Raw genomic sequence first — 22,132 nt, 5'->3', positions numbered from 1 at the left:
CACCCCGACAAGAGGGCTGGGGGACAGGCCAGCTCCCAAGTCGCCCGTGCATCCCAACCTGGTGCCAGGGTTCAGAGGCTGCTGGGGAGACCGCCCCTCCAGGCCCCCGCAAGTGACCCCCAGATCGCACACGTCTGTGGAAACGCTTGAAAAGGGAGCACACCACGGCCCCCCCACCCCCGGCTCCTCGCACATTTATCTGATTAATTTTCAGTTTCTTAAAACCTAACACCTTGAAACTCCAGCCCTGCTCATGAGTAATTATTTATAAACAGTGTCATAAAAGGCTGCTTGACTGCCAAGCGTAATCAACTTCTTCAAACCACTTCAAAGGAAATCAAAAAACCTTTCCATCCACAGATCCTTTTGAGGTTTAACTAGGAGCATGATTTAAAATTCACAAGAAAACCCTTAGGTATTGGAGCTTTAATACACAGCTTTCCTGGACAAACGTTTGATACGAAACGAAACGCACCATTATATACACCGTCGCCCGCTTTAATATTGCCCAGGGCTACTGTAAATGCTCGCTTTGTACCCGCTCGGCTTCTCTCGCGCCGGAGGGGCCGCCAGCCTGCGTGCGGTGTGGCTCCCCTCACCGCCCACCGCACGCCCGCTCTCTGGGACGCGTCCCGAGCCTTTTCTTCCGCACCACCCACCCGGCACCCGTGCCCCGGAAGCAGAGGGTCGAGGGCCAGGGTCCAGGTAGCACAGGCCACTGTGTGGCTAGGAGGAGGCATGACGATCTGACCCGCCGGCCCAGGGCAGTCGAGATGCCCGCAGGATGTCAAGGGGGCCTCCACACGCCTCCTGTCTTCTGAGCAGAGCGTCCCCCCACTTCTAGAGAAGTCACAGAAGTGACGTCCTCTCCCCTGCCTCCCCACTGCCTCCCACGTTCCTGCTTCACCTGCAGGTGGAGGCCTGGGCACGAGGAGGGAGACCCGGGCACGAGGAGAGAGACCCACACACACCCCTCTCTTCTTTTCACTTGAGCAGTTAGGACTTGAGCTAAAGGGCAGAGAGGTTCCCACGTCTATGAGAGCTGCTGCCCAAGGCCTAGGAGGAGTGGTGGAGGGCTGTGCGGAAGAAGTCAACCCCCGGAACAGTGGTTAGTGGGACCCAGTGACTGACGGAGCAGGTGGCCACAAACTGGCCTGCAGCTGAACCGTGCAGGTCTGGGTGCCTCGCCCAGGCCTGAGAGCAGCGGAGCAGGGACAACATGGAGAAGGGGTCAAGGCTGCACGGAGGGCAGCCTTGGAAAGCCACGGGACCCAGGTGGGTAGAAAGGGTGTGGAGGCGGCGGCAGGCGGTGGCTACGAGGCCAGCGCCCCAGATGACTGTCCAGCCAACGACGGCTGCACTGCATCCAAAAACAGAAAGGTGGCCCTGGCCGGTTGGCTCAGTGGTAGAGCGTCGGCCTGGCGTGCAGAAGTCCCGGGTTCGATTCCCGGCCAGGGCACACAGGAGAAGCGCCCATCTGCTTCTCCGCCCCTCCCCCTCTCCTTCCTCTCTCTCTCTCTTCCCCTCCCGCAGCCGAGGCTCCATTGGAGCAAAGATGGCCCGGGCGCTGGGGATGGCTCCTTGGCCTCTGCCCCAGGCGCTAGAGTGGCTCTGGTCGCAACAGAGCTACGCCCCGGAGGGGCAGAGCATGGCCCCCTGGTGGGCAGAGCGTCGCCCCCTGGTGGGCAGAGCGTCGCCCCCTGGTGGGCGTGCCGGGTGGATCCCGGTCGGGCGCATGCGGGAGTCTGTCTGACTGTCTCTCCCCGTTTCCAGCTTCAGAGAAATACAAAAAAAACACAAAAAACAAAAACAAACAAACAAAAAAACCAGAAAGGTGATGTTTGACCTTAACAATTCTGGTGAAGTGGATGGTCTGACCCTGCAAGTGATCTCTGCACACAGAGGTGCAAGATCGAAACGTAGAGATGGAATTGGCCCCAAGTTCCAGGCTCTTGAAGAGTGGCTCCGGCCGGGAACACAGGAAGGCAAGGTGGGTGGCGGAGAAGGTGGCCCTCCTGACCCCACGAGGTCCCAGCTCCATGTCCACCGGGGGAATACGGGCTCACAGTCAACATCCATTCTCAGTGCTGCCCACTGGAGCCTCAGAAAGGGGCAGCGGGGGGGTTCTCTTTGAACCACTTGGCCGAGGTGTGTGAAATGGCCCCTCGATCTGGTGGCCTGTGGCCACGCCCGAAACCATGAGGACCTGCGGGCAGAGGTCGCCGGGAAGCCCAGGTGTGCCCGGCTTACCTGCAGGACTGGAGTCTCCTCTTACTTTCTTTTTCTTAAAGTTACTCAGCGTCCATTCTCATTGGGCCTCTGAACCCCACCACGAGGCATCTCAGGCCTCCGTCTGTCTCAGCTGCAGCAGGTGCTGATCTCACTGGTGTGCTGGTACCTCCTTCAAAGCGGTTCCGGCTCCAATGAAGGAAACATCAAAGCTCCATGAGCCCAGCCCTCCTGGCAGCTCACACAGGACGGCACGAGCCTCCTCCACCAGATCAACTGAGGGGCGGAGCCTCTTCTCCCCACTCCCAGGTTCTGTGCTCTGGCCGTGGGTCCAGCTGACCCGCACTCGGGCCAAGGTGTGGGGAGCCCTGGGACTCATCGGTGGATGCCAATAACGAGACCATCAGGAACACCCAAGTGCTGCCTGTCTAGGTAGACCAGAGACCAAATTTACACGTGACAGGTGAAGAGATCACAGAGCGTACACCCCACAGGCGACCTCGCTGGGGCATGTGAAAGCACCGATAATTGATTCCATGGGCCACTCGAAGTTTCCCTTTTAATAACTCGGCGAGAAAATTTTTATTAGTTGTGCTCCCAAGGAAATTAAAGCATTTCTCAATTAACCACCAGCTCAAGCTGTCAAAACTCCTCCCACCCTGTTCTGACCTCCCTTCAGACGCAGGAGGACAGAATGGTTCACAGCTGTTCCTGGGAGGAGGAGGGAGGGGCCCCCCCCCGGGCCCTCCCCCCCTCAGCCAAGTGCTCACCGTTATCATTGTCTTGCTGCAAGTGACTGAGCATGAACGCGATGGGATCCTTGGGCTGGTGGATCAGGAGTTGCTCCAGCATGTTCTGTGGGTGCAGGGCAGACACGCAGGTGGTTAACACCAGCAAGGGCACCCACAACCCCCAGCTCAGGTGGCCCGGCACCCTGGGCATCCTGGGTGATAGCTATGAGGCCTGCTCTCTCCGCTGCACCCCACCAATACGCCTTCAACTGGGGACCCACTCCCTGCCCCGCTTGGGCCCCCGTGAGCAGGGGCACGAGGGAGGGGCTGTGTGGGTTTTCTGGGAAGGCACCCGGAGGGACGGCGCTCCTGACTCAGGGCCGGGGCCCTCTCTCCTCGGTCCCTTTGCACTTCGCAGTTCTGCACCCGAGCCTGCACAGATGCTGCTGCCTCGGCTGGGAGCCGGGCCCCTCAGTCCTCAAGTCTCGACGCAAACGTGCCTTCCTGACCACATGCACTAGGTGAACCCTGCCATAGGCTCCCACAGCCGCCGCGCGGCCCGTCTCTGCCTCTCCCCTGTCCCCTGGCTCGGTCACAGTAAGTACCCAATCCAGATGTCTGCAGGGCGACACGGCCATCGCTGCTACCAAAGTAGCTCTGGAGTGCGACAGAATATTTAGCTGCCAAAATCCTAAACAGTCCTGGGATGCCTGGCCATTTAATTCCAATGGAAAGAGCTTCCAGGGAACGAGAACAAAGGCATAGGGGTGGACAGGGCAGCTGAGAGGAGCTGGTGGTACAGCAGGGGCTCCCGGCAGCCCTGGCGATGAGCACAGGGTGCTCCGCCCCGTGAGGCAGAGAGCCCTGAGCTGTGAGAAGTCCTAGCCCCACTCCAAATCTCACCAGCAAGTCCCTTTCCTTCTCTGGGCCTCAGCTTCCTGTTACACCGCATGGCTGCATGAGCCTCCTAGTCATAGATCTCTGGTGAGACGGTGGGACATGATTTTACATGGTTCACAGATGAACAGTCCTAATTTCACTTTCAAATAGTTGCATACCTAATGTGTATTAGAAAAATACATCAGACCTATGATCTCAAGGATATTGCTCAGGACGAGAACATTACTTTGTTTTTAAAAAATGGGTTGACTTAAATGATTAAGTTAAATGAAAACATGCTGGTAGTTACATGAATCTATACGGGTGATACAATTTCATAGAATGGTGGGTACACCAAAAAACAAACAAACAAAAAAGAGTGCAGATGAAAATAATGAAATCCAATTAAAGCCTATAGTCTGGTTAGAAGTCTTGTACCAAAGTCAGTGTCCTGGTTTTGACGATGTACCAATAGTGCTATTAGATGTGATCACTGGGGGAAACTGGGGGAAGGGTCCACCCGCACTCCATACAATATTTGTAACTTCCTTTGGGTCTAAAAAATTTTTTTATTTTAATGGAAAATGTGGAAATGGTAAAAAACCATGGAGGGACACACAAATGACTAAGGACTGGACTCCAAGAATTCTGGGACTGCTCCTTCCAACAGACACTATAGCGATACACCAAGTTCTCTAGAGCAGACCACAGTGCCCCCTGGAGCTCCCCAATTCTGCCCACTGCCTGATAGCTTATAACTCAACCAGCCACTTGCTTTATAATTGTCACTCAAATTTCTCTCTCTCTCTCTCTCTCTCTCTCTCTCCCTTTCCTCTATTAGTAAACACCTTCCAAAGGAAGCATATGTTTGCTGGAGAGATGGAGACTCGTTTCTTAGTCTAAGCTCTGTTCTCCCATGTGCAGGTCAGAGGTTCAAATGACCACAGGTGTGTCACAGTGATGCTTCTGGGATGAGGAAGACCCAGAGGAGCAGACAGATGCTCTGGAAACTGGGCTCCAGCTTCCCTTTGGCCCTCAGCATCTGAGTGGCTGGACAGCTCCTGACAGCGTTTCTCTACAGGAGGTGCAGCAGGGACCCCGGAAGCACACGCCGGGGCAGGGCTCTGCTGAAGGTCATACAGGGAGTGGGGGCCTAGTCCGGCCAGGAACCCAGGAGGAGAGCTGGGAAGCTGCCAGCAATTGCTGGCCCTGAAGAGGAAGGGGCAGGTGGGAAATGCTGCTGCTGTCCACACCAGAGGGATGCTGTCCCAGGAGGCGGCCACCTCAGAAGATGAGCTTGCCAATCTTGAGCTCGGACACTCCCCACCCCGCTCGGAAACCAAGGCTGCAGACAGACTGAATTGTCAGCGTGGGGATGAGCCCTCTGGAAGCCACCTCTTGCAGCCCCTCACTTCACAGACGGGGAAACTGAGAACAGGAAGGGATTTGTTCCAGGTCATCCCGCCGGCTGGCGCAGAGCCAGGGTCAGAGGGCTTGCCCCCTTTCCCCCGCTGGGTCCGTGGGACAGGGACAGAAGCAGGGGTCCCTCGGGGTCCCGACAGCACAGGAGTCAGACACTCCAAGTTAGGCAGCCTCGTGGGTAACAAACGTGGCCCCCCAGCTGCCGGGTCGCCGCCGGCGCGCACCCTGGCACCGCGACAGAGGCTCCCTGGCCGCTGCCCAATGTCGCGACAGAGCAGGGCTGCCCGGGTCACCTGCATCATCTCGAAGATGTGGTTCGCCTCCCCGTACTGGGGCATTTCCGGGGGGATGCGGTGCGGCGCGGTGGTCGCGTCCATGCTGCGGTGCAGCGCGGTCGCTCCCTAGTAACCGCCGTCGTTAAGGGCGCCGCTCCTTAACGTCATCGGCGCGCGCGCCGTTCCCTAGTGACCGCCGTCGCTAGGGGCGCCGCTTCGTGACGTCATTGGCTCGCGCCGCGGGGCCTGGACTCGTGCTCCTCGCCCCACGCGTTCGCCCAACATGGACAAGTGTTTTCCGCGCCCGGCCGCACAGTCCCTTTTGCGTGTCCCAGCGGGGCATCTCAGGTTGCTTCCAGCTGTGGCCCCGGGAGAGCCCCCCCAGTGTTGAGACACCCGACAACAAACACCCCGAGGGCACTTTGGCGCCTCCCCACCTCCCACCAGGGGGCAGGAGGCCGATCCTGCTTCTGGTTCTGCCTACGCGCCCCGCCCTGGGCGTTAGGTTCTCTGGCCTCAGTTTCCCCATCTTTAAAATGAAGAATAAAATAAGAGGAGTTCATGAGTCCAGCCCAAGGGCCGAGGGTCCCAGTGAAAACCTCCCGCCCAACTCGTAGCTTCTGAGCCCCAGGAAACCCCGCCCGTCGGATCCAGGGGCGGGACTGTCACATGGCCCGATTGCTATGGCACCCAAGGTAACAATCAGACCCGTGGCCCCGCCTCTTCTCCCCGCTGCCTTCCCACCCTATACCCCACCCACCCCCCAAGGACCTGGGAATGGCCTGCCCCGCCCCGCCCGGGCCCCAGGCACCCACGGAGGGACTTCAGCTTTAGGGCGCTCTGTGAGTGGAGGCAGCTCTGGAACAAGCAAGGTTAAAGCTCTGGGTTTGGAAACTGGGGAGGAGGTGGAGGGGAGCAGAGAGTGCAGGGCACCACCGCTGCTGCTGCTCAGGGAGGCCGGGAGGGTGCGACGTGGTGCGGAGGTGCGGAGTCGCGTTAATCCCCGGGGAGGGGGGACCAGACCAGACAGGTGTCGGACGCAGCACTGAATTGGGAGCCCCAGCTCTTGTTGCCATTCTTAGCGGGAGCTACCGTTTGTGAGCTCTGTGTGCTTTCAACGTTGGTGTCTGTGCACGTTATGGAGAGGGTGTTAATCAATACGTATTGCCCAAAGTTCAAATCCTGATGACCTCTTACTACCTTCGTTAGCCTGCCCTATGCCTCACTTTCCTTCTCTGTGAAGCAGGGGGTGAGGGGGTGTATAGAAGGATCCCATGAGCTAATATATCTGAAATATTAGACAGTAACTGGCATCTAGTAAGGGCACACTACATAGGAGCTATTAGTATTGTCTCATTTAATCTTTGCATCAACTCTGAGAGAGGGGTACCTTCCTTCCCATTTTACACATGAGAATTTGGAGGATCAGAATGGTGAAAAGGAGTTGGCTGAATGACTTTGGGGAAGTCATTTCCTCGTTTCTGGAAATCATCAGTTGTTGACTACAGAGCATTAGAATCCCAAAGCCCCTTGAAGAGCCTCTAAATTCAAACTCCTTCCTTTTATCGATGGATAAACTCAGGCCCAAAAAGGGGGAAATTGTTGGCTAAGGTCACTTGTTAATCCAAGGCAGTGCCAGGACTGGAACTAAGTGTCCTGGCTCCTAGCCAAAGCCACCTCCCGTCAGTCGCCAGCCCTGGAGGGCATGCCAGCCCTGGAGACATGCCCTCCAACAGTGAAAGGCTGAGTTCTGCTTCCTCCTCAGAACGGCTTCCTCAAAGCATGCAAACCTTGGTAGGCTTGTCAAACCCAACTGCAAAGACAGCTGGGGAAGAAAAGGAAGCTGCCTCCCCCTGAAAGAAGAACACAACAACCAGGCCTGCAATTTGCACTGGAGAGGTTCATTTTGCTTCCTGGACATTTCTGAAATGACTTGCCTTTCTCCTCATTTATTTGAAGCCCTAGGCACTTTTCATACCAGGATGTAATCTTCTTTAGCAGTCTAGGAAAATACAAATCAATTAAAGCCAAAAACCTATTGGGTAATCATTTTTTCCTTCCTCCTTCCCCAAATCGAGAAGTACCTGCACCCTGAGCCTTTCATCCCGACTAATTTGGCTGCAGTGACTCTCGTTCAGGGGACAATCACTTTGGATAGCTTATTACAGCTCTTCTCACGACATTCCTGGCGTGCATGTCACAAGTCTCTAGGATCAAGAACCAAGTCAGTTTTTTCTCTCAGGGGCTCTTGGGGCCACCAGCCAAGGTAGCGCCGTATCCCTGGAGGACTGGCAGCCCCCGGAATCCCCAGGAGGGTGGCAGGGAGCCAGGCTCACAGGATGGCCTCTGACTGCTAGTCCTCATTGCTTTGGGACGGGGAACAGAGAGCAGTCACATGAGAGTGGAAGCAAAGTCCAGGGGTCCATGGAGGACTCAAACAGCACTCCAGGTCCTTGGTGTCACCCCCACGCACACACACCAGGACCCCCAATCACAGTCAGTCTGATGTCTGGCGTGTTCATCTGTGTGGACCATCACGGAGAGAGAGAGGGCTCAGACTTTATAAATCAGGCAGAGGTGAGCGGGAAACCCTGCCTTGCTCACTTCCCAGCTGTGTGATAGCAACTTCATCATCTGTCACATGGTGATAACTGTGGTACCCTGATCCCAGGGCCATGGCGAGGGCTTGAGGTAGGTAGAGCCTGTCCAGGGTTCTCCAAGAGGCCCAGAGAGTAACTTGCTATGAGGAAGACCAGGGCGAGCCGTCCAGGCTCTGGTTGAGGACTGGACCACCTGCGCTGCCCCCAGCCACCTCCTGCAAACGCCCCTCTGGCAGACTGTGGAGCCCCTCGTTCCTGACACCCCACTCCACTTCCCCGCTCCTCTTTCTCTTCAGCTGTGTCATTGTCTAAACTACTCTCCATTCACTGATCTTTCTGGTCCACCTCCCTCTCCAAATGGTAGGTCCTCCAGGGTAGGGAAGGTCACCTGTGTTGTTCAATGTCATATAGCGCAGCACCCTAAATAGTGTCTGGCCCACGGTAGGCACAGCAGTGTGAATGACTGAATGAACTTGGCTTAGGCGCCTTCAGTGGTCTCGAAGTGCTCTGCCTGACACCTGGCTCCCTCGGCCTTACCTGTCCACTGCTCTCTGTACTTCCCACAAGATTCCCACACCCCCACCTCTGCCGTCTTTTGGGGTGCACACCATGCCTGTGAGGCAACCCCCTGTCATCGCATGTGCACTGTTTAATGACGGTGGCTTTGCTTTGACGACCAGGCACTACCATATTCCTCGGGGCTCCACACCTCACACCTCTCATCTCGGGTATGCACGTCAGGGCTCTGGGGTTCAGGCCAAACAGCTTGCCCAAGGCGAGCAAAAAAACCCGGTGGGATGAGGATTTGAACCCGGGACTGTGTGACTCTGGAGCTCAGGGTCTCACCCAGCAGCCACAGCTCCCAGCACCCTGGGACAAGTCCAGGCTGACCACGCACACTCCCCTCCCCGAGCTCCCGCCTCTGTGCTGCCCTCTGCCTTTCCCAGGTCTCAACCCCCGGGTCAGATTGGTAAACCCTGGGGCCCCAGCTAGGTGAGGCCATTTGCCTCCATGCAAAACTTCAGGGGGGACCCCAAACCTCAGTAATCAAGAAGATAACATTTTAGCACAATATTTTTTAAAAAATCATAATCAGTGCAAACATTCATTCAGTATAAAATATCACAGATTTTTTAAAAAAGACGGGATCAGTATTACTGAGTTGCCCCTTTGCCTCAGGCTCCATGGTGGGGGGCACAGCCCCATACCCTAGCCTGTCTCTATTTTAAATTCTGACATTTTGTTCCTCAGGGACTTTTCCGTGTTAGCTTTTATTTTATTTTTTTATTTAGATTTTTATTCATTTTAGAGATAAGAGAGAGAGAGAAGGGGGGGCAGGAAGCATCAACTCCCTTGTGTGCCTTGACCGGGCAAGCCCGGGGTCTTCAATGGGCAATCTCAGCATTCTAGGTCGAGGCTTTACCCACTGTGCTACCACAGGCCAGGCCAGCTTTTACGTTTTTAAATAGAGCAGGGGTTGGAAACCTTTTTGGCTGAGAGAGCCATGAACGCCACATATTTTAAAATGTAATTCCGTGAGAGCCATACAACTCGTGTACGTTAGGCATTATCCAATAAAAATTTGTTGTCCCGGAGGACAGCTGTGATTGGCTCCGCCACCATGAACATGAGCAGTAGGAAATGAATGAATTGTAATACATGAGACTGTTTTATATTTTTAACATTATTTCTTTTATTAAAGATTTGTCTGCGAGCCAGATGCAGCCATCAAAAGAGCCACATCTGGCTCGCGAGCCATAGGTTCCTGACCCCTGAGATAGAGCATTAACTATCATCTATCTTTACCCGTCTGGATCGCTGAGTCACCTGGCACCCCCTGAATTTTGCACGGCGGTGTGTCTCCCTGGCCTCCCTCAAGTCCAGGCCCCCGTGAGCGTGAGCGTGAGCAGGCCAGGGGAGGCACAACAGAAAACCTGGATGCTGGCTAGCCACCAGGAAGCCGGGGGCCTAGGGGGTCCGGGGCCCAGGCCAGGGGAGGCACAACGGAAAACCAGGTCTGCCTTCCAGGGCAGGCGGTAAGCAGAGGGCAGACACCGTGGCTGGATATGGCAGGTGCTCCACAAACAGAGGGCCCCCACTGCGTCCCCACCCCCGGCTCCCTTCCTACTAGCCCACTTCGGATGGGGTGGTGCTGAGTGGTTAGGAGGTGGCCCCAGCCCAGCCGGTCCCCAGGGGAGCTGCGCTGCTCTGCTGGCAAACAGAGGTGCTATGGCTCCCAGGGGCGGCCTCAGAACGCTGCAGCTGAAGCGTGGTGCTCCATTAGATTTACAGTGGACCGGCCCGGGGTTACCAGCCCGGGGTTACGGGGCGCCGGGGTCAGGGCCCCTTCCAACGCGGCTCCCTCGCTGTATGCCAGCTCCTGGCCCCTCCCCCAGCCTTCCCAAGCTCTGTGCTTTACTTCCTCCTCTAGTCACGGTCACAGGGCCACCTTATGGTCTGTTCCCCTTGCTGTTCCCTTTCCTCCCTGTTGCCATCTCCTTCCTCTTGCCACAGAGACACCCTCTCGGCTCCAGCCCTGCTCTGGGCTCTCGGCACTGAGGGGCACAGAGCAGAAAGAAATGCCCTCCAGCCCCTCCTACCCGTTCTCACTCCTCTCCACCCGAACCTGCCAGGAAGCCTGGACCGACCCGTCCTCCCGACCCGTCCTTCGTGTCCTCTGGACCCGTCCTCCCCTTGTAGCATCTTACCTGGACACCCCCCCCTCAAGAGGCACAGCCTTCTCAGAGCCCTGCTCGCATGGGGTGCATCCAGGCCTGGGCTCCAGGTGTGCTGGTGCCTTGAGGTCGAGGGACAGCCAGCTGTGGCAGCTTGGAGGATGCTGGCTAGCCACCAGGAAGCCGGGGGCCTAGGGGGTCCAGGGCCCAAGCCTGCTGGGACACCCTGGGTATCCGACCCCCTCCCCCCGAAAGTAAAGGAGTAAAGGAGAGTTGATCTGCTGATGTTCCTTCCAACTCAAACATTCCACAGACCTGTTACCTGGAGTCTTTTTGCCTGTGCTTAGCAAAATTATGACATCATAGAGGGCAGAACCCACGGCTTTTGTCCCCAGAGGAGATTCTAGAGGAGCTGTGGACCGCCTGGACCACACCCGGGACAGTGAGGCACCCAGAGAGAGCATGCCCCCGGGCACTCGTGTTTCCAATCAGGGTCACTCTGCCATCAATGTGGGAGGCAGGGAGGAGGGGCCAGCAGCCAAGCCCGGTCCTGGGCCGGGCAAACCCCAGATCAGGGCCCCCGCCCGAGGTCCTGCGCTGCCCCTGCCCCTGCTTGGCCCCCCGGGAAGAATCCCACCAGCTGCAGTGGCAGATGTTTTAAAACAATTTGGCCCAAGCTGTTAAAATCAGATTGTACACACTGTGGCACATTCCTTGATCCCAGCTGTTGCTGGCACCGCAAAAAGGCATTGGAGGCTGGGTGCTTGTGTGTGTGACCCTGAGTCTGGAGAGACTAAGGACCAGAGAGATTCTTGTTCATGGTGGCAGGAAGGAAGTCATCTTTTATGGCAAATACTGTGTGCTTGGCTTGGGTCGGGTTCAGGTCTCTCGTGGACAGCCTTGGGGGGTGGGGGGTGGGGGGTCTTGAGCAAGCGTCTTGCATGAGAGGGACTCTGTCCCTTCTGTGCAAAATGAGGGTGACAGCAGTCTCTGCTCGCAGGCTGTGTGTGGGGGGCTTTATGCAGGGCTCCCCCACGAGGCGGGCTATGAGCGTTCTGCAGCCGACTGACGACTCACGGAGCTGGGTCTGGGGCGGCCCCGGGGACCTCAGCGCTCCGCCTCTCCTCCCCAGACTCCTGTTCCCCTGGAAGTGCGCACGGAACGGAGCAGGGAGCAGGGAGCAGGGAGCAGGAAGGGCCGTCATGAACGAGCTGAAGGAGTCCCTGCGGAGCATCGAGCAGAAGTACAAGCTGTTCCAGCAGCAGCAGTTCACCTTCATCGCGGCCCTGGAGCACTGTCGGGAGAACGCCCACGACAAGATCCGGCCCATCTCCAGCATCGAGCAGGTGGCCCTGCTGGCCGGGCGGGGGGTGGGCAGGCAGGTGGGCGGGCCAGGACCCCGGGAACCTGCCCGGCCCAGAGGGTCCTAGGCAGCACCAGGCCCTGGCTCTGGCTGGGACGATGAAAAACAAACAAACCCAAGGCCAAGAGAGGGAAGCACATTTGTGCCAGGACTCGGGTCCTAGCTGGTGGATGAGGGGTCCGTTCTTTCCCTCGCCACGAGAACAAAGCGGTTAAAGATGCAGGCTCGAGACTCAGCGGCTACTTTCCCTGGGCCACCGGTGACCTCGGCCAGTGATGTGCCGCTCTGTGCCCCCCTAACCAAGGGGAACGGCCACCCCTGCCAGCCACATCCCTTTAGAAAATTGTTTTCTGATTTTTTTGTTGTTGTTGTATTTTTCTGAAGTAAGAAGTGGGGAGGCCGAGAGACAGACTCCCACATGCGCCCGACCGGGATCCAGCCAGCATGCCTACCAGAGGGCTATGCTCTACCCATCTGGGGCATTGCTCCATTGCAACAGGAGCTATTCTAGTGCCTGAGGCAGAGGCCATGGAGCCATCCTTAGCACCTGGGCCAACTTTGCTCCAATGGAGCCCTGGCTGCAGGAGGGGAAGAGAGAGACAGAGAGGAAGGAGAGGGGGAGGGGTGGAGAAGCAGATGGGTGCTTCTCCTGTGTGCCCTGGCCGGGAATCAAACCTGGGACTTCCACACACCGGGCCAACGCTCTACCACTGAGCCCACTGGCCAGGGCCTGTTTTCTGATTTTTGTAACTACTTCTTCCCAGTTTTTTAACTTGAAAAATTGTAAACCTACGGACTATGGACACCCATATAACCTTCACTAGACCCACCAATCTGTAACACGTGGCCAGGTTTCCGGATATACTCCCCGTCCCTGAACTGTGTGGGACTAGGTTGGAGGCGTCCTTTCCAGCCTACCCCGCAGCGGCTCGGACATCCAAGGGCCCCGGACAGGTTTTCAGTAGGAGACCCGCCACCTCTGCTCAGAGACTCCCCAGCCCCTCTGGTGGCCTCAGGTTCAGCGAAGGCTTCCAGTCAACAGTGGTCCCACAACTGGACTCTCCACCTCAAGTGCTGGCTCTCCTCTCCCCCCCTGCCCTCCCCAGCCAGACACACCCACAGGTGCCATGTGCACAGCAGGTGGCCCGGCGACATTGCTCTGTTGTGGTTACAGCAAACACTCCTACAGCACCCACGGCTCAGGGCAGGTGTGCCAGGGAACGGGTGAGCGCTAGGTGTCCCAGCCTCTTCCCCCTCGCAAAGGGACACTTCAGAGATCGTTGGGGGAAGACACCCATTAGCAACAGATGGCGGTCCACAGATGGTGACACCAGGAAGGCCTGGTTGAGACTGAGAACTTGATGGTGCTGGAGTGGGGGGTGGGGGGAGACGTCCCTTCACCAGATAGCGGAGGGCAGGGGAAGTATTTGGCGGGGAAATGGGACGGGAATCCCCACCCCACCCCCAGTACCTCCCCAGCACAAGGTCACTCTGCCCTGGTCCGGCCTCAGATCCAGAGTCACTGGGTGGGCCCAGGTCACTCTGGAGAGACAGAACCCCCGACCCAGGAGAGAACCCCACACACACACTGGAAGGATCTGAAAGTAGGTCAGCTGCAGCCCTGTCCTAAGCACCTGAGGGACGGTCCCTACTCCTGCCTCTGCAACACATTCCCGGAGCCTCAGCTGTGTTCTTGCTATTTCTGTGCCTCACCCACTGCAGCTGACTTGTCTATGGTGCGAGGTAGGGACGTTGGTGTCCTCACATGGACAGTCACCTCCCCTAGCCCCACTGCCTGACTGTCCCTCCTTACTCTGCTGGGGACACACAGGATTTTGGTCTGCCACCTCCCCCCTATATCCAGCAGTCCTTGAAGTGGGACTGTGGCATGGAAAGTTGACAGTGAGCCCACTGCTCGAGGCATCGGCACAGGGCCGTGGGGGCCAGTGGAGGTACGGGCATGGAGCCCCGCGGGACCAGGTCCCCCACCTCTCTGAGCCTCCGCCGTCAGCTGTGAAGTGAGGGTTGACGAGCTCCCCCAGTAGCGCTTAGGTGCGGGTGTGTGAAACCAGGCCCGCGCTGCGCCCGGTGCTCGGGAGACTTTGCGGTGTTGGCTCCACACAGCGGCCCGGACGTCCAATGCCCCGGTGTTGCTGGCCTGGCGCCTGTGACCGTGGGAGGCTGAGGAGGCCGGGTGGAGCCCCCAGACGTCTGCCCAGAGAAGCAGCGGCCGGGCTGGGAGGGGGTGCCGCCTCACGGCTCGCTCACGGCGCCGGCCCTGCAGGTGCAGAGCTACATGGAACACTACTGCGTCAACTCCACAGACCGCCGCGCGCTGCTCATGTTCCTGGACCTGTGCACGGAGCTGAGCAGGCTCTGCCAGCGCCTCGAGGCCCTGCACCCGGGGACCCCGGTCACCAACAACCTCCTGGAGAAGTGCAAAGCCCTGGTGAGCCAGAGCAACGACCTGAGCGTCCTGAGAGCCACGTAAGTCCCCCTCCTCCCCGGGCCCCTTGTTGAGGCCTCGGTGAGCGGTGAGCGCAGGCAGGAGGGAGACAGGGACAGAGATGGGAGGCGGGGCTTCTGCTGAGCGGGCAGTTCAGTCTGAACTGACAGAACCCAGGGGTTGGCAGGGGGAGAGCTTAGGTCCACTGATGTCTTGAAATGACTCTGACCCAATTGGTTCGAGTGAAAACAAGGGACCCTGAAGCCCTGACAATGGGGCACAGAGCCTCTTCTGGGAGCAGCCCCAGGCACCGGGGTGGGGTGGGGGCGTGGGGGGCTTGCCCAGGCGTGGCGGGGAGGCACTCCTACAGCCTCGTTGCCACAAGCCACAGAGCAGCAGGGCATCTGGAGCCCATTCCCACGGGTGTCGGCACCACCAGTGGGGTTCCCTAACCCTGAGTCCTGCGTAGACTCCCAGATTCTCCAGAAAGCTAGACAGACACGAGGGCAGGAAAAGTCAAGGGGACAGACAGCACCCTGGAGCTATGAGAGTGGGTTTCCCCAAATTGAGGGCAAGTGGCTCGCAGCTCCCTCCTTTACACCAGGATTACGTGGGCTCTTGGGCCCCCAAACCTGCTGACCCACAATGTTGGAAACGGGGAGCCTGGCCTGGTGCATGCGCAGGGCTGACACCTCCCCAGGGGAGTCCGTGGGAGGTCAGGGTGAAGGCGCCCTGCCCGGGCTCTGGTCCCCTGGAGTGGGGGCTCACCCGGCCCAGCCGCCCCCCTGCAGGTACCCCCACGATGTGGTGAACCACCTGAGCTGTGACGAGGCCAGGAACCACTACGGGGGCGTGGTCAGCCTCATCCCCCTCGTGCTGGACCTGATGAAGGAGTGGGTGGCCCACTCGGAGAAGCTGCCCCGCAAGGAGCTGCAGCACGTGAGTGAGCCCCGGCGGCGCCAGGGGGCGGCCACGCCAGCCGCGCAGCCCCCCGGGACCAGAGGCCCCCAGCCTGGGTTAAGAAAGCACCAGTACAGGCGGCTCACGAAAGACAGCCTCAGACTCAAGGGGAAAGGCAGAGGGTGTTCCAAGCCTCCCTGGAAACCTCCCGGTGGGAAACTGTAACTGAGCCGCGTGACCTGCTCGCCCGCCCCGCCCTGGTCCGGCCCCTGGGGACACCCGCTTTGCACTGGGTGCTCCATCTCCACCAGCACCCACGGTCCCTGCCACTCGTTAACCTCAAAGGGGAAGGCCCAATATACTGTTGAAAACCTCGCTCCCTCTCTTGCTTTAAACTTCTGCTTGTCCGTGCCTCCGAGAGCAGGCCCTGTGCCAACGCCCAGGAGCCCCGCGGGTGGGGTGCGGGGCACAGGGTGTCCTGGGAGGCTGGGAAGGAGCGAAGGCCCCAACCGTCCTACCTGGTCCTCTCTGAGCTCCCACTGCGCACGCCACTGGGCCGCCAGGCCGCAGGTCCAGCCTTAGGAGACCGCACAGCCGCTGTCCCGCCGCAGTGGGAACCGAGGCTGGTGCAGCTCTGGGCCAGACGGGGCCACTCCCGCCAGCCAGCCAGGCTCCTGCAGGGCTGGCGTGCTGAGCATCCTCAGGGCGACCAGGTCTCTGCAAAGCCCACAGGGGACGAGCCCGCCTGCCCTCGCCTGTCCGTGGGAGAGGGAGGCAGCGGAGCCGGAAGAGCTCTGACCGCGGGGCTCCTGTCTGGCCGGGCAGCTGCCTGGTTTCCCCGACATGACGAGGCCCAGACAGCGTGAACCGTGTCGCAGGCTTCCGAGCACGCAGGAAGTGCTGTCTCTCTGACTCTCGGTTTTTCCCTCCACAGGGGGCGGCTTAGCTTCTGTGTTCTTGCTTCCCTGGGGGCTACACTCAAGAATAAAAGTTGTTCTACCACCTGTCTGCCCAGCTTGGCTTCCTGGGCTTTCTCTCTCGTAAGGAAAACCACGTGTCCTCAGGCCTCGGCGGATGCCAGGCAGCACCCGTTAGCACAGAGCAGCCACTACAGACAGACAGACGCCCAGCTCCAGAGGGTGCTTCCCAGAGGGTCTGCCAAACACACCCAGGAAGCCGTGTTACCCCCCACCCACCCCATACATTAGAGACCTGCCTGGACAAGGACTCCTGAGCTTCCCAGACAAAATTAAAAACTGCCACCTGAGCCTTTGTCTCAAAGGACAAAGGAGCTGCTTCCACCCGTTAACAGGGAAGACCACACCCCTTTCCAGGGCAGCAGGCGGGGCACAAAGCCAATGGAGCTCCGACCCTGCCTCCAGATGTCCCGAGAAAGAAGCGGTAAGGCCAGGGCAAATCTAAGTCATTTAAAGGCAGTTTCTTGCCTTCTCCCCCATCTCCACCCCACCCCCTGGCACACGGAAGGTGCTGGGTGCCAGCCGCACTTTGTCCTTAACACAAAACACACTGGGCAAGGCTCAGGGTCAAACAGCCCTTGAGCAGTGAGCTCACCCTCACTGGGCTCCACCTGAGGGTGCGCTAGCCCAGCGTGCCCTCCAGCCTTTCGGGACGGGATGCGGGCGCACACCGGCCGGGTGGCAGTGCAGGCCTGGCAGGCCAATGCTTCCCCTGGTCCGGGTCACCTCCCTCCTTCCTCCCACCCACACTCTTTGGGGAAAGGGCATGAATTGGAGGCAGGTCATTTCAAGGATGTGTGGCTGTTGGCCAGGTTCTGAAATTTGTCAGCACCCCCACACACATGGGACGTGGGGACCACCTCAGACCCAGACTTCAAGGTTCCCACATCCCTGGACGCCTCCCGACTCAGCCCCCAGCCCCTCAGGGGCCCACTGCATGCCGCACCGCAGAGTAGTGCAAAACGATAGTTTTTATTTGTTCACAGTTAAACACAAGCAACTGCCGTGACATTTTAGAACATTCTAAGGACAGCAAACCCTTTTGATTCCAGTCCCCGCTCACTAAGATTGTACCTTTTCTCTCGCGGTTCACGTTCATGGCGTCTGATGCGGATTGTTTGACATGCTTTTATAGGACGGAGGCGGGGAGGTTTAGACCTTTGACAAGAGATGAGTTTTTAAAATTTAAAAAGTTAAAAAAAAGAAATCTGTTTCTGTGATGGGACCTCTTTCACTGCGAGTGAGCCACTTGGGCCATGATTGAGTTATAAAACTAGATTTCTGTTGTACACCGTCCCTCCGTAATGTACTTATGGTCCACAGAAGTCTTCGGAAAGGTGATCGCTGATTCTTCCTCGTGCAGGACGCCTGGCTGCCTCCCTGACATGCCCTCGGGCCCAAACACTGCATGGGGTGGGGAAGGGAGGAGGGGTGGCCTGGGAGGGGGCTCAAACTCTCAGGGGTCTCCTCAGAAAGGCCTGTTCCAACAGGTCAGCTAGCTGACTGAGCCCAGAGGATGGACAATTTTGTGGCACTGGGGTGGGGAGGGAGGGGAGGGAGGGAGGGGTTCCAGGGGAGGTGGGGGCAGGGGCAGAAAGCTCCTCTGCCCTCACAAACTCATTTCAAGGCTGAACGCAGTCGTGGGCACACGTGCTCCCTGTCCTAGGCTGGCGTCCCGTGTTGCTCCGCTCCTCTCCTCAGGCGAGCACACACAGACGCTGGGATGGCCTGGCAAAGGCAGACACTGCACTCCCAGGCCCATCATGGCCAGGACATGAGCCACTCGGGGACAAGGGTCACAGCAACAGCCTGGAGCCAGGCCTCAACCTCAACTGGTTCTTTCACCACCGGGGAGAAGCTTGATCAAGTGCAATCGATGGGGGTGGGGAGCGGGGGCGCGGGTCCCAGAACTCTGGATGTAAACAGATACACAACCGTCTGCAGACCGGGAACATTCCTACCACTCCCTGCCGGTCAGTCTTAAAGCCTGTACCTCAAAGAGTAAAAACACAGCCGAGTAAGACGTGATGATTTGGGTCATCCCACAGGACAGCCAGCCCTCTCTCTCCTCACAGCAGACACACTCCTGGGTGGGACCGGCGGCCCCAGGAACCGCTGGCACGCCCCTGCCACGCAGCAGCTTGGTGCTCCAGCTCTGGAAGACGGGCGTCTACACAGAACTGCCTCTCATTTGTTCTCGTAAAGCCCCCCCAGCAGCAGTCTGCCTGGTGCTCGGTGGCCCCCGTGTGGGCTGGTGTGGTAGGTGCGCTGGCTTCCCCACAGTCCCCCACAGCTCCACGTCCGCCTCACGCATCCTCTCGTCACCACGAGCACTTTATCCATCCTCTGCTCTGGGACTGCCGCTCCCAACCTTCCAACAGCAGCCGTGCTGCCGCGGAGGGGTGGCGCCTCCAGAGCTGTTTCTTGTCTCCTGATCCGCCCGGGTGTATGCCGGCCTCTGGCCGAGCTGGCCGGGGGGCTGACCTTCCCAGTGTCAGTGGCTTCTGGGACCTGACTCTGGATTGTAACAGCTCACCCTGCAGGAAGGGTTGGACCGTGTCCCCCTGAAGAGGGCACACACATTTTGGCTCAAGCAACGCACCTGCCGCTCCGCCCCCACCTGCAGTCCCTGACAGCCGTCAGCTTCCACAGCTCCTTCCCAGGGGCTCGCAGTGTTCCCTCCTGAGGAACTGCGGACGAGCCCCGGGGTCCCTCCCACACACCCGCTTCTAAGGCTGGTCACTTCATCTCCAAGGATGACTCTTAAAACCGCTCAATCCAAGAAACAAATGGCCTTTGCTTCCTATGTCTGGACTTCAATCGGTTTTCTTACTCGTGACCGGTGTTTCTTCAAACGCCACAGTAACGATGTTTACACGTAACAGCGGGGCCTTGTCAAAGCTTTCCTGAGCCCACATGTCCATGTCTGACATAGGTCCGTGTGCTCAGAAACATGCTCTCTCTCCAGACACCAGCTCCGGCCCGCCTGACCCAGACCGCCCTGCAGGCTGCCTCCTACATGTCATGCTGCCCAGGAGCGGCCCCCAGCCCCTCAGTGTCAGGAGGGACCAGGACACCGGCCCTAGCGTGGGGTGGAGGCTGCCTGGCCCAGCACGTGTGAGCACCACAGCACCCCCTCAGCCCGGGCTCTGACCCCTGCCTTTGCCTTGCCTGCCGCCAGGCCGATTCTCTGGACTTCCTATGCGGTCCCCTCTCCCTCCTGAGAAACGCCGCGGCAGAACCAGCGGGCAACCTGCCGACGCTGTTGCAGGTTCACCCATCCCAAAACCAAACCGAACAAAACCTGCTGCTGAGTCCTCGGTGATGGGAAAGCCCACGTCTTCAGATTGGGAAACTTCCACCTGAGCCCAGGCTCGACCCCCAGCCCCCAGGACCCAGAGGGGTCCGAGCATGGCCCCTTGGGCTCAGCCACGGTGATGAAGCTGAGCCCACAGACACTGGGCCGCAGGACTGCCGGGCCCCGGCGCAGAGCCTGGCACAGAGACGGGCGTGGAGACCGGGCCGCAGTGCGGAGATCAGCCCGGAGATGGGCGTGGCCCCAGCCTGCTTGACCACGCCGCTTCCTGCCCTGGATCTTCACAATCTGCCCGTTTGTAAAACATTTCCCGTTCTTTACAGGGGCCTCCCTGCCTGCCAGTCAGGGAAAAGGCTCTGATGAACGCACCTGCCGTCTGTCTCTCTCTCTCTCGGGCCAGGAGGGTAAACATGTAGAGGGGGTTTCAGTAGTTATCCTGTAATGTTTGTTTTCCTTCCGAATCCGTTCATTTTCCTTTCCTAATTCTGAACTCGGCAACAAGAATGCATTCGTCTTTCCACCCTCCTCTGGACATCGGTGACCAAACAGGCGGGGACACCGTGTGGGACACCGCAGCAGCCTGGAGCCGGGCCGGCAGCTGCCCCTCGCAGGCTGGGGCCGGTCAGTGAGCCCACAGACCCTGGCCCGGGAGGCTGCTCCCCACACAGCGTGGCATCTGCTCCTGTCACCACCCTCCCGCCCTGCGGACGGCTCACTCGCCCCCACACCAGCCTGTGTCGGAACAGTACCAGCTTTTGAGCCAACACCAAATAAATACGAGGTAGTGGGGAAGGGGACAGAGCGTTCCCAAAGGGGACTACAGTCTCCCCGGTGCCAGCTGCAGCTTCCAACAACAGGCCTGGGTCCACATAGAACTTTCTAGGAAGCTTATCAGAACTGCCAAAGAATGTGAGGCGACTGAACCGCCGTTTTCTCTGCTGCTGCTTTCGATGCTGAGTTCAGAACCGAGAGCTGCCTGTGTCTCCCGGAGAAGCGTCCCCGTGAAGGTGTCGGCTTCGCACACTTTGTCCACAGAGGGCGGAGACGGCAGGCTTCCCTGCAGGGTCACCTGGCTGGCGGGAGCCGGCCCAGCTGCCTGGCCTCGGAGGAGACAGGCTACTGGGCTCAAAGAGAAATCTGGCCTCATATTGCACTGGTTCATAGGACGTGCCCATGGGGGGAACAGGAAGAAAACAAGCGACTGAGGAATGCAAACTGGCCCTCGGATTAGCACACACTGCCAGGCCACTGGGGGGGGGGGGGGTTAAGAGGCATTTCAATGCCAGCTCCAAAAACCGTTCCGCATTCAGAAAACTGTCCAAAGGACCTCCAACCCATTTCCACTGCGTGAGCTGCCACTCAAACCCCGGAAACAGGAAAGTTTTGAAACATCACCCACGCCTCCCGGTCTACGCCAGCCGCACACAGGTTAACACTGATTGGCCACCATCCTTAGCTGTGTCCGTGATGAGTCTCGTTGTAGTCCATGATACGGAGCTGCCCAACACTGTCCGGGTGAGGGGGACACGGGCGTGGGCCGTCAGGGCTCGGGGGAGGCTTGGCTTCCACACACACATCTTTGCCCGGTTCTGTCTTTAGGGCCTCAGAGAGGCTGCTGACGGCCACGCTGTCCTCATCACACTGACTCTCACTCTTGTTACGAAATAACTCTCGAGCCTTCCTTCCCAGAAAACTCTTGGAACTGGGAAGGGAGCCCACAGTCGTGGGGATGCTGCTCGAGGGCTCGCCCACGGCGGTCTCCCACCAGCTGCTGAATGGGCCTGCCCTCTGGGCCGGGGGCTTCTCCGGGCTGGAGAGCTGGCTGCTGCTGCTGCTGCTGCCGCCGCCACCTCTGCCGCCGCGGGCACTGCTGGGTCTGGGGGGTTTGGTCTCGCCGTTGCGACCAGGCGTCTCCTCGCTGTGGCCTGTCACAGAGTCTAAGCAGCTGTCATTGCAACAGTCGAGCCTGTAGGAGACCCAGGGAGGAAGGGGAAGTGCAGTTGGTGACCGTGGCATCCGTGTTCAGGGGGCATGGGACAGTTCACGTGGACTCGGAACTCTGCCAGTGTGCTCCACATTTCACGACAGAGGTCGCCGCGTGAGGTCCCATCAGGGATGTTAGACGGCCATCTTAAATATGGACGCTGCCTGGGACCACATTAAGCGACTCGGGCCCAGGAAGTGGAACCTGCAGAGGTCCCTGGGCATTCTGAGGAAAGGGGCGCCAGGGGGGGGCTCTCTCAAGGGGATGGGCACATCTGACCGGGCTGCCACATGCCCACACCCGTCACGCACTCCTCACTCTGCTGGTGGCAACAA

General features: G+C 58.7%; 3 protein-coding genes across 19 annotated transcripts in view; 1 reads left to right on the top strand and 2 right to left on the bottom strand.

Annotated features, from left to right (window-relative positions):
- Positions 1-5,678, bottom strand: part of AK8 (adenylate kinase 8) — a 121,777-nt gene extending 116,099 nt beyond the window's left edge. The window contains exons 1-2 of one of the 3 annotated variants that reach the window (XM_066254615.1): positions 5,555-5,678; positions 3,000-3,084 (exon numbers count right to left, since the gene is read on the bottom strand). In XM_066254615.1, the coding sequence (XP_066110712.1) occupies positions 3,000-3,084; positions 5,555-5,638 (169 nt within the window). In that variant the 5' untranslated portion in view covers positions 5,639-5,678. Of the gene's footprint in view, positions 1-2,250; positions 2,484-2,999; positions 3,085-5,554 lie in introns of those variants that run through there. The other 2 variants (XM_066254617.1, XM_066254616.1) reach the window with 2 other exon arrangements.
- A 521-nt stretch (positions 5,679-6,199) lies between these two features.
- On the top strand, positions 6,200-16,968 carry SPACA9 (sperm acrosome associated 9). Of its 3 annotated transcripts, XM_066254613.1 has the most exons (5): positions 6,200-6,231; positions 11,944-12,157; positions 14,459-14,661; positions 15,412-15,559; positions 16,455-16,968. In XM_066254613.1, the coding sequence occupies exons 1-5, from the start codon at positions 6,206-6,208 to the stop codon at positions 16,464-16,466; spliced, it is 603 nt and encodes a 200-aa protein (XP_066110710.1). In that variant the 5' UTR covers positions 6,200-6,205; the 3' UTR covers positions 16,467-16,968. The 3 variants fall into 3 exon arrangements, with proteins under 3 accessions (XP_066110710.1, XP_066110708.1, XP_066110709.1); XM_066254611.1 differs by having other exon boundaries at positions 15,412-16,968; XM_066254612.1 differs by lacking the exon at positions 6,200-6,231 and adding an exon at positions 6,293-6,408 and having other exon boundaries at positions 15,412-16,968.
- Positions 16,969-17,450: 482 nt separating this feature from the next.
- The window catches only part of TSC1 (TSC complex subunit 1), a 54,182-nt gene continuing 49,500 nt past the window's right edge, over positions 17,451-22,132 (bottom strand). For all 13 annotated transcript variants that reach the window (XM_066255866.1, XM_066255864.1, XM_066255867.1 and 10 more), the window contains one exon: positions 17,451-21,779. In XM_066255866.1, coding sequence (XP_066111963.1) covers positions 21,266-21,779 — 514 coding nt within the window. In that variant the 3' untranslated portion in view covers positions 17,451-21,265. The remainder of the gene's footprint in view (positions 21,780-22,132) is intronic.

The sequence above is a fragment of the Saccopteryx bilineata genome, chromosome 2 (assembly GCF_036850765.1).
Source record: "Saccopteryx bilineata isolate mSacBil1 chromosome 2, mSacBil1_pri_phased_curated, whole genome shotgun sequence".
NCBI classification, from domain to species: Eukaryota; Metazoa; Chordata; class Mammalia; order Chiroptera; family Emballonuridae; genus Saccopteryx; species Saccopteryx bilineata.
This window is presented reverse-complemented; position numbering and strand designations above follow the sequence as displayed.